Source organism: Penicillium subrubescens, assembly GCF_028828155.1.
Source record: "Penicillium subrubescens strain IBT 31985 chromosome Unknown utg000001l_segment0_segment0, whole genome shotgun sequence".
In the NCBI taxonomy this organism is placed as follows: Eukaryota; Fungi; Ascomycota; class Eurotiomycetes; order Eurotiales; family Aspergillaceae; genus Penicillium; species Penicillium subrubescens.
Genome location: NW_026643151.1, coordinates 2702704 through 2713669, shown reverse-complemented (window position 1 = coordinate 2713669; position 10966 = coordinate 2702704). Strand labels below are relative to the sequence as shown.

Sequence of the window (10966 nt, the reverse complement as noted above, 5' to 3'; positions counted from 1 at the left end):
ACTCTAGCCGCGCTGATCCCAGATCGCCAAGCCTGTCAATCGATCCTACAGTATGGTGCAGAGGTAAAATTGAGTTGGAAATCTATTATGCGCCACTATAACACTTCACCGCAACATCGAACCTAAGAATCGATAGTTCATCTGGAAGATGGTGATCAGTCTCATGACCTCTATCAGAGTGTAGATCAATATTTCTTGCTTCAGCATCCACCTCTGGTAGTGGTACACTTAAAAACAAGTACTATTTCCTACCTCTCTCATCATCTTTTCTCACACCCTCTGAGTTCACTCACCAAAACAACATCAATACTCTCTCATTCACACTGAAAATGCGACCAATTCAGGTTATCTACGCCTTTCTCCTGGCCACCACGATGACACTGCCAACCCATGACGACCAGGTTAACGGCCAAGTACTTAACGTGCTAAAAGAGCGTCAGCCTCTTCTTTGCTGCGTGAGTGATAGACTAATTACTGATGAGATAACTGTGTGGATAGAGGCTGATAGAATATGACTGGCGGCCTCCTGATGGCTGTCCTAAAAAAGGAGTAAGTGATTGTTTCCCTCACAGAGAAACAATGACTTTATATGCAGAAGCTAATACAGCGTGACGCAGTGTGATGAATGGAAGTGAAGGCCTCTCTGGCTGCTGAATAATGACTGTGTGGGCAGAGGCTGATGGAGTGTGACGGGCATTATTGAGTTATTGTGAGTGTTGGGCTTCTATATAGTTAAGAAGTACTTCATTCATGACGCCGCTAACTGTTCATAAGTAAATGCGAACGATTAATGGACGGCATTTTGGCTTGGTCAATGTGAACTGCGATTTGAAAGGTCTTTCAATCTTTTACCCCTGTGGGTAGAGAGCTTTTGATCTAGCCTTGATGTGCATTTTCTCCTATGTGATACACTGGACGTCAGCACTTGGTCTGTTCGCTGTTGGATCAATTCTTGAAATGTTACTACCCTGAGTATATTCTGGATATACTTCGGCCTCGGCTTTCCGAACCCCCGGGCTAGACTCCGCACGTCATCTGACTAATCAATGCCCGCACCTCGGGCCTTTCCCCAGGTAACCCAAAGTAAATAGTGTAACTACATCTCCAACATCTCCTCATCTCACCACCTCACCTGAACAATTAGAACCTACACCACCCAAATCACAAAAATGGTACCTGCCCTCCCCTTAGCCTCCCCTTAAGCCCCCTTAACCCCCCACAACCACAACCACTAACCCCTCCACAGTCCTCCTCCACCCTCCCAACAACATCCGCCCTCCTCCTCTCCCTCCTAACTTCCCTTGGCGGCGCAATCGGCTACGCCCGCACCGGCTCAATCCCCTCAATCGCAGCCGGCCTCTCCGTCGGCGCCCTTTACCTCCTCAGTTTCCTGCGTCTGCGCGCGGGGCAATCCTACGGCGAGGAGATTGGGTTGCTCGCGTCGACTGTTTTGGGGGGTAGTTCGATTCCGAGGGCTATTAAGAGCGGGAAGCCTGTGCCGGTGGGGTTGAGTGTTTTGGCGACGTTTGGGGTTGTTGTTTTTGGGTTGGCTTTGAAGGAGAAGAGGGTTTAACTTTTAGACTTGAGAAGTTGATCTGGGAATTGGGGAGTAGGAGGGTGGTATGATGTTTTATGGTGATGGGTATTGGAGGTGTTGATCCTCTTTTACTTCTTTGGTGTGTTTCTAGCGAGGTACTCTATCAATGCCATGGATTTGATCAGGCTTTTGTGGGGTCTTCTGGGTAGTGAGGATGTATGGGATATTGAAATGGGGATGTAATCTACAATTGGAACTGCGTGGTAGCAGCATAGGGAAAATAATGATCTAAATTATGCATTGAAACCAACAAAGGGTGATTGGCCTACCTCCGGAACGCCAAAGATAGATAGAACTTACATCATGAGCGGCATGACATGGCATTGTCGATCCTGCAGGGAGAAGAACCCACCTTGTCCAGACCCGAGTCCAGATCTGATGCCACCGAACAAGAAAGAAGAGTTTTGGGAGGTGAAAGGGAAGGCAGAAAGAAAAAGAAGACTTTGACAGGGCTGAAAGACGTACGTCGGATCAATTCATCACAGTCCATTGGCGGTCAACGGGACTCACCGATAAACCACACGCCGTGGCAGATCGAGAATCTTCTCAGTGCATCGGGGTTGGCAATTGCATGCTCATGTTCATCTTGTTCGCCAGAACTACTAATGGATCAGGGCAAGTAACGAAACACAGCCAGCCAAAACCAAATGATCATGTGTAGCTAGAAGTATGCGTCGACTTAGCTGAGGTCCGTAGCCCAGTCTTTCATTCATCCTCCTGGCGATGCGCAATGAAAGCACTCTTGTTTTCTTCTCGTTTTCGTTCTTCGAATTCTGGAAAATCGTGTATCTTCCCAAGGTCCCGATCTTGGGTTTCGCTTTTCGTTTCAGTCGGTGATGCTGAGATGGGAGCTTTACTCAAGCGTTCCGCTTTAATGCGCCGGGTCGATGACCTTGTCCTGGTCGCGAATCGTGCCCACAACAATTGAGCCGGGGATCTCGCCAAGCGCGGTCTCTTGCTGGAACATCTGTCGTGAAAAGGCATATCGCGCGAGCTTGGCCATTTTCTCTTCGGGGCTGACGTTCTCGTCTGAATAAATCATCCGAGTATTCTTGGCCTTGTCCTTCTTGGCTGGCTTCTCCGCTGCGGCAGCTTCCTTGGCTGCGCTCGAAATCAAATCATCAACGGAAGACGAGACCCCGCCCGGTGTTTGAGTTGCGTTGCCATTGGAGTAGCCAGGCGCTGGTGCGGGCGGGGCTGGGTGACCCATGTGCATCTGTTGCATTTGTTGGGCGTTGATAGGAGGCGCGGCGAATGCAGGTCGTTGAGGGAGGCCGGCGAGTGTAGGCAAGCTACCAGGTCGAGGAGGGAGACCGGTGTCTGTTGGAGGAGTGTGTTGTTGAGGGAATGGAGGGGGAGTAACTCCATAGCCCATGGGTGCGGCGGGCTGGAGGTATGGTTGAGGCGAATAAGCGGGGGCATAAGGCGCGGCAGCAACTGGGGACGGTGCGTATGGAGCAGCGCCAGGGGGCGAGAATGACGGGTAAACTGGGCTTGCGGCTTGATGTTGGTATGGGGCAGTGGCGGGGACCGCAGCGCCTCCGTAGGGTGGGGGATAGGTGAGCGAAACTGGGGGCTGCTGTTGGTGTACTGGTGAGGCTGTGGCTGGTGGCTGTCCCTGTATAAGATCTGTTAGTCCTGCTGATTGCATACACTCCCTCGAAAACGAATAACTTACATATGTGGTAGGAGTGGACACAGTCTGTCCGGCACCCAAAGGTGTCGCCTCTCCACTGCTACCGCCAGCAGCGGCCTCGGCACGCTTGGCACGATGCGCTGCCAATCGCGCCTTTAGATCCGAGAAATCCTCCAACTTGGGCTTCTTGTTTGGCTGACCCCCAGCACCGCTGCCAGCTGGTGGGTTACCGGTCACGGCCTGTCGCTCCGCCTCAGCTTGGTGGAACTGAGCCGCCACACGCTGCTGATGAGCCTGGAGAACATCATCGGGAACACCCTCCATACCAAAGATTTCCACATCGAGACCTGACCGGTTGGGCAGAGCATTCTCAATCTCCGTGAGCTGTTCCTTGTGAACCTGGCTCATGTGGACCGATAGACCTGAAGGAGCATGGTGTCAGTGTCTCGTCGTAGATACAGTCGCGTAGGTAAACAGAATGACGTACCACCGGCAGTATTCAGCCTGCGACCACAGCGCTCACATTTGAAGTGCTTGGCCTTTTGGTGCAGGGTGAGGATCTTCAGGTCGTCAAAGTCGCGCTCGCAGTAGTAGCACCACGGACGAGCCATGAGCTCGTCCAACGTGGGACCGCGTCTCTTCTTGCCCATTGTGTTTGCAGGAATAGATAAGTGACAGTCTTGAAGTTCAGGCAGTCCTTGAAAGTGAATGGAGTGAATTCAGACTGTGTCGTTGCGCTGTGACGGGGAAGACAGGAAGTTAAGTGACGCAGCCTAGCACTTTGACGCTGAGCAGAAAGCGGTCAGAGGGTACATTTTCCCAGTAAGCACGTGATTGATAGACACCTAAGGCTGTTCTCGATGCCATTCATTACTGGCTCACGCTAACTATCATACACGGACAGAATGTGAATATAGAAGAGAAAAAGAAATTGTAGAGTACACGTCTAGCCTCCCCGGCCAGACAGAAGTCCCAGCAGCTGTCCCACCCATTGTACACCTTTTTGTGCTAAATAGCACACCCAAACCCACCCCCAATTGCGCCGACTCCAAACACAAAAATACCAGAAAGAAGAAAGAAGAGAAAAATAAAAACAAGACCGCCGAAGCGACCCAAATCGAAACTCCTTTTGCCAGCCTTTTGATGGCTAGGCAAGGCCAAACTGATCATGTACACAAGATGAAAGTAAGCTCAACTCTGCTCGAAGACAAGCAGAGCAGACCTCACCTCATCTATGCAAGGCACACCACTAGACACCTCGGTGATGAGGGTCTCGGGGGGGTGGTGGCCCCGGCATATGCCCCATCCCATACCCCCCGGGTACGGGAATGGTGCGAATTGTGGCATTGGCTGACCCAACCCTGCCACCGGAGGCTGCTGCGGAGCGTATGGGTGATGACCACCGTACATGCTCAGCGATGGCAGGGTTGGGCCAGGAACTGGCACCGGCACAGGCACCAGAGACGGCGGCATACCCACCATGGGCGCCAATCCCATGGGGGCTTTGGGGGCAAGATTCCCTGCGGGGAGGGGAGCCAACGGAGATGAGCCGCCACGACGACGACCCGGAGTGTCCTTAGTCTTCCGAGTCTCGTCGGCCGCCTTATCCGACTCGATCTGCGCCTTGGACCGCTTGGGATTGCGGATTCGACCTTCGCGGTTGAACCGCTCCCAATGGTCCAGCATTGCCTTGGTGCGCTTTGGGTTCTTCGAGTTTAGGATTTTTTGGCGGCGGGCTTCCTCCGGGTCCTCAACCGTGGGAGGCCTTCCCGGGGGAGGGGCAAGGTGAGAGGGGGCTGGCAACGCCTCCGGCATGGGCGAAATGTCCAGAAATGACGATGTGGACTCCTCTGCCGAAGCCGCCGAAGGGGGAGCAACTGGAGGGGTTGTGTTGGTGCTCACAACCGTGCTCGCACCCCGCCTCCCTCGCCCACGCCCCGAACTGGTCGTCTGGGTGGTGGTCGTCGTCGTCTGGGCTGCATCAACAGATGCTCGACCCTCGGCAACGTGACGAGCGGCACCACGACCCCGACCACGCCCACGACCACGGCCCCGACCGCGACCCCGACCACGAGGAGCAGGAACAGTAGAAACTTCCTCCGGCTGGTAGGCCTCGAAGGTGGCAGTACGGCGAGCACCACGGGCTCCTCCACGGGCACGACGCTTTGGCGGGCGAGCTTCCTCCTCAGTCTCGTCTGCATCAGGAGATTCCTGCTGGGTCTCCTCCGTGTCGGTCTTCAAGGAGGTCTCAAGTGCCGTCGCCTTGCGCTTGCGGGTCACCTTGGCCTGAACAGGGGCCTGTGGCGGCTCCCACAACTTGGGAACTAGCTCAACTCCGTCACGAACAACGGGCGTCCAGTTATCTGGGTTACGCTCGCCCGGTGGAACCTTGGAAGCCATCTTTCGTCCCTGTGCTGGGGTTGGGACAAAGCCGCCCTGGACGAATGGGTTCTGGGGGATGCGACTGACTGCGGTGCCGGTGTTGGACTGGTGAGGAGTGTAGCGGTAGCCGTACAGCATGGCCTCCTTCTTGTCCTCAAAGTCAAGATCATGCTCTGGAACTCGGCCCATTGGTTGGCCGCTCCTTCTCTTGGCCGCCTGCAGGAACTCGCGCTTGGTATCCTCGGTGAGGGGAGCCCGGATGTGGCGGTGGGCCCGCAAGTAGAGCTTGTCGAGCGCGTTGTATTCGTTCTGCCAGACCTTCATCGCGAAGCCAGCGGCTTCGGTGGCGGTGTAGAGTTCTTCATATGAGAGTTGATCAGGCTTCTTCAACATCTCAACGAGGTCATCGAGTTGGTTGAGCTCAAGGAACTGACCCCGGTCGACCTTAGTCTTCTTGTAAGGGTCAGGGCGGATCAGCGGCTCCGGTGCTTCGCGCTTCTTGGACTTGAAGCCATGGAATGCGTATTGCCAGGTGGTATCAACCTTGGCCCGTTCCTGTTCATAGCCAGGGGAGAAGGCTTCCACATCGTGGAGAGTCCAGATCTTGGGTAGACGAGTCGCCATTTCGTCTCCTTGCCATTCAGCGACGCGCTGACGGTATTCCTCGGGGAAGTTGCTGCGGGGGTTAGATAGCTTGTTGATGAGTCGGTCCAGTCCCTCCTGTCGTGCTGAGATGGGTTCCTTGGACTTGGCACCGGTGGTGAACTTGATGGACAGCTTCTTGGCATGGACGGTATTGGGTCCGGGTGTGGCATCGCTGTCATTGCCATCGACAGATGGAGCCGCAGTCACTGGCTCGGCCAGGTCTTCCTCGTCAATTTCGGCCTCGTTAGGTTCGCCTTCCTCAAGAGCAGTGACATCATCGAGGCCATCAGCCTCCAACTCGGCCTCGGCTTCCTCAGCTTCGGCAGCGGCTTCGGCGTCGACTTCAGCGTCGACATCGCCGTCTTCTTCGTACTCGGCGCCTTCCAGTTCGGCGTCTTCGATTTCGGCGTCTTGGTCATCTTCTTCGCCGTCTTCCTCGTCGGGGTTGAGCTCATCATGCTCATCATAGGTGCCGTCTTCAGCCTCGTCATACCCCTTTTGAGCCTTGAGTTTTTCAGGGTGTTTCTTGCGGTGGTGGGCTTGAATCGCCTCTTCTTCGAGGCTCTCGTCATTTGGAAGCTCAATGTACTCCCGGCACCAGTGGCATTGGAGCATCAGTGGCTTGCGCTCAGGGGAGTTAGAGAATTGAGTAGGAGTAGATCGAGCACGGAAAGGTTCAGAAAAGTGGCGACGCAGGGGAGAATCCTGGCTATCGCCCACATCGGAGGAAGGATTGTCCATATCGACAAGATCAGCCCGGGGGATAGGGGCCATGTCTGAAAAAGGGAAGTAAAGAAGACACAGTTAAGTGGGATGAAAGAAGAAAAAGAAGGAAGAAAGTGAGCCCCAGTCTATGTATCTTCTAGACCGGCCCAACGTGGCACGCGTCGTGCCGTGAAGTCGAGAGAATGTATGGCGGCGGGATCTGTATAGATGAGTTAGTTTCGGGTGGGCGGTTCGCTTGCGGTGCCAAGACGCCAGTAAAGTAATCGCAGCGCAATCCGGAACCTCGCCCGGGGACAGGGTGAGGTGGACAGTAGGGGATTTTGAGAACATGAAAACACGAGAAATAGAAACCGCGGTATTCAACAGTCACGTCGAAATCACACGATGAGACATGAAGAAAAAGTAGAATGATCATGAAGTGGGTAGAGCAGGGTAGATGCAGACACGGTCGCGGCAAATTGTGTGGATCAGGATCTGACCCGAAGTGTATTTGAGGTACAGGACCAGTGCCAGGTGGGAAAAAACGGGCAAGACACGCGACAACGGGGACTTACCATGAAATAATCAGGAGAATGGAGAAAGTAGAAGCGTCCTCTGCGATGTCCAGATCAATTACTCGTGAACTGGATGGAGGCGCTGAGAGTAGTCACTGGCGTCGCGAGTGAGGTGCCAGGGATGTGTACAACGGGAGTGAGAGAAGATGGCTGGGTGGATTCAGGATGAGAAGCTGTCACCACGAGAAAAGAAGAAAGTGGAAAAGGATGAGAGATGGAGAAAAATCTCGACGAGACGAAAGTCGAACTCGTCAAGAAATCTGTGCAAAGGGAGAAGAGGGATGTTGTGATGCGTGCAGGATGGAGAAGATTTGTATTGTAGATGGGAAGATGGGAAAGGGAAAAAAAGGATGGCACGGCCAAGCGACCGCGAGACAGGGAGAATGAGAAAGGGCGATGTATGGAAGTGTTGGAGAAGAGAAGAAAGATTTGGAGAGAAGATGGAGAGAACAAGTTGGGGAAGAAGAGGATGGAGGATGAAGCTTAAGAAGAGATTTGAGGGTGCAGGTTTAGATTGTACCAGGCTGAGGTGTAGGTAGAGTTAGTCGGGAGTAGGCAATCTTCCCTGTGGTGCTCTCCTGCCTGCCCCGTACTCTTCTGACTGTTTGGTTGGTAGGGAGAGTTAGTCGCCTTGGGTTCAGTGACCATTACAACTTGCCGGCTCCACCAGGCTACCGCAGCCAATCAGCCTGCTACCATTTACTTGGCCACTTTGAGTATACTTGCCTAGGGGAAAAAGAACAATGATCAATTACTGATATTCACCGAGTGTGGGCTAAAAGTCTACCTTGGAAGGCGGCAGTTCATAGGTATCTCGCTGCCTTATTGTTCTCTCCAAGGCACCACCGATCATCCTCCTAGCAAACAACCTGAGGAACTATACACTTCCGAATCGAGAAACGCTTAATCTCCCGCCTCTCCCGAGGACCAAAGGAAAAGCTCAAAATTTCTTGCAGCCAGCAGCACATTGAACAATCGATTTCGACAATGCCTGCCTTCCTCGCGATGCAATGAATATACTCCAATTCCATCTACCATCCCCATCCGCTCCATCCACCACTCGACCACGATCAGGGCCCATCTGCCGCAAGGGGAGACAATTCATAGACCTGGGGACCGCATGGGCGAGTCTCTATACTCGCACAAGCACGTCCTTTTCAGTCGAGTCTGCAATGCACGCGACCACAACAGAATTTGGAAGAATGTGGAAAGAAAAAGAGCGAATACCCCAAATACAAGCATCGACCAGACCCAGTGCTTCTCCTAAACTTCTCCATCGGGCCCCTTAGCTCCGATCGTCGCAAGTCTGAACCCGCAAGCACAGACCGCCAATACGGTATGGACTTGACAATTTCCCCCGAATTCTTGCGCCCGCAGGCCGACATTATCATGGTTGGAAAGTGTCGAATACTATTTGGGATGTGCTAGCCACGCTGAGTCCCTACTGGAACACCCCGATTTCCGCGTCGCACGACAGTGATGTTGTTGTTGCGATCGTCGCGTGGACAATGATTCGATCTATTTTCTCCTCAACGCCTTGACGTCAGGCTTGAACTATATGTCCCCGCTTGCGAGATTTTTCATTCAACTTCCGCGGCCTTCCATATTAAGTACAAATCATCTTGGCCACTGGAGTTGTTACTGGTATATTATGTGCAGCTTCGTAGATGCGTTGCTTCGTACTTTGTCTTCTCGACCTGCTTTTTGCCTGCTCTTCATGGGTTCATTACGCTAATGGCTTGTGTTTTGACTAGGAGATATCACAATGAATTACATGCTGAAGCTCACAGAAACCACAATGGCCCTTCGTTTGTACCGCCGAGCTTAGAAGAGACAATTCTGAACCCTGCAGGTATATTCTGTGAAGGCTGACGCGACCATGTGCTTTCTCAGACAATATCCTGCGATTTACATCTTCCAAGTTCAATCTATGCCTTTGTGCCGTGTTTTCTTTGTGCCATATTCGTCAAGAAGAATCTCTAATGGAGATTCGTATGTTGCGCATGTATGTTGAGCAACACCAGGGTACTCATTGGGGAGAATCGATGCTCTCTAGATTCGCCATCATCTATACTCTATTAAGCGCTACCCAAGTCTTGCATTGACTCGCCTTGCCATGCATCAATTCCCCCATCAATACACTTCCACCAAATATCTAATGATTCTTCTCCCCAACATCCAACGCCACCAAAAACCGACTAACACAATTATACGCCGCAACAGTAGCCGTAATCTCCACAACCTCCCTATCACTAAAACACCCCTTCAACTCCCCAAAAACCTCCTCCGGCACCGTAACAGTCTTAGTCATAGCATCCGTATACTTCACAACAGCCCTCTGCTCGCGACTCAACGTCCTCTGCGCAAGGTCGCCGGACAGATCAGCCTGCGCATCTCCAACAACCTTCAACGCCTCGTCACTGAGGCCGCCCTCCGTTAGCAGAGGCGCATGCTGCTCCCACTCGAATAGTGCGCCGTTGATCACCGCTACGCGGCAAATTGCTAGTTCCCGGGTTACGGGGGAGAGACTGGTTCGGGTGCGGATTGCCCCGATGAAGGAGTTCCAGCCGTCTGTTACGGGGAAGGAATGGAGGAGGGCGAGATCGAGGGGGAGGAGGGGGGTTTGGGGCGCGGCGGGCTTGGACGTTGGAGAGGATTCGGGCTTCCTCGGGGGTGTTTGTTGGTGGGGGGTCTGGGACGTATGGAAGACGCATTGTAGCGGGGTGTGTTGTAGTTGTGGGATTGAGTATATAGGTAGGAGGATAGTGATAGCCGGATCTAGAATTCGTGTTAGTTAGTAGGTCGGCTAGCTAGTGGTTGTGGAATGTTCGTCCAACGGTACTCACGCTGTTTGTGGGAGAATAGTCAATTGGGTATTAGCTCGCTGTTGGAAATTAAAGAGTCAATGGCTTGGGGAAGTACCCCTCGCGGGGGAATAGCGAATACTTATGCCGTTCGTTCGGTATCGCGACCCCCGCAGGGTCCCGCCGAACGGGACCGATCCGAGCTTTTGGTTGTGACTACCCGCGGCTATGACTCGGCCGTCTCCGTGGACTGGGCCAGATCTATCTGCTTGGCTGGAGGCCTTGAGGCTTGAATGACCCTGCATATTTGACAGAACCGATCGGATGTTGCTGGATGATCAGTAGTAAATAAGTATATCACATTAGGTAGACGATTTGGTAAAGAGTAATTTGTACACTGGCAACTGCAACGAATGTTCGGCCTCCATGATATACAGTCTTCACTCAGTCACTACTCCCAGGTCGGCAGGCCAAGTCAATATATTTACCTGCTAGCGACATCTCTCAGATTTGAAGTGAACTGGGGGTGTATGGAATGGTTCCATCAAGTTTACTTTGGCGTTGCTGCTAGGACCTGAGGGCTGTCCGTGTGAAAACATATAGTTCTAGGTAGCTACCCACA

General features: G+C 52.9%; 4 protein-coding genes across 4 annotated transcripts; 1 reads left to right on the top strand and 3 right to left on the bottom strand.

Moving 5' to 3' along the window:
- Window positions 1–1169: 1169 nt before the first annotated feature.
- N7473_000910 (TMEM14 family protein) lies at window positions 1170–1573 on the top strand (the record flags this gene model as incomplete). Its single annotated transcript, XM_057146850.1, has 2 exons — window positions 1170–1172; window positions 1247–1573. 2 exons carry the CDS (start codon window positions 1170–1172, stop codon window positions 1571–1573), a joined length of 330 nt encoding a protein of 109 aa, XP_057014736.1.
- Window positions 1574–2468: 895 nt separating this feature from the next.
- On the bottom strand, window positions 2469–3883 carry N7473_000909 (putative C2H2 finger domain protein; the record flags this gene model as incomplete). Its single annotated transcript, XM_057146849.1, has 3 exons — window positions 2469–3215; window positions 3276–3655; window positions 3721–3883. 3 exons carry the CDS (start codon window positions 3881–3883, stop codon window positions 2469–2471), a joined length of 1290 nt encoding a protein of 429 aa, XP_057014735.1.
- A 541-nt stretch (window positions 3884–4424) lies between these two features.
- On the bottom strand, window positions 4425–7034 carry N7473_000908 (uncharacterized protein; the record flags this gene model as incomplete). Its single annotated transcript, XM_057146848.1, has 1 exon — window positions 4425–7034. The coding sequence occupies one exon, from the start codon at window positions 7032–7034 to the stop codon at window positions 4425–4427; it is 2610 nt and encodes an 869-aa protein (XP_057014734.1).
- Window positions 7035–9359: 2325 nt separating this feature from the next.
- Window positions 9360–10845, bottom strand: N7473_000907 (carboxymuconolactone decarboxylase family protein; the record flags this gene model as incomplete). Its single annotated transcript, XM_057146847.1, has 2 exons — window positions 9360–10318; window positions 10833–10845. 2 exons carry the CDS (start codon window positions 10843–10845, stop codon window positions 9696–9698), a joined length of 636 nt encoding a protein of 211 aa, XP_057014733.1. The 3' UTR covers window positions 9360–9695.
- Window positions 10846–10966: the final 121 nt, after the last annotated feature.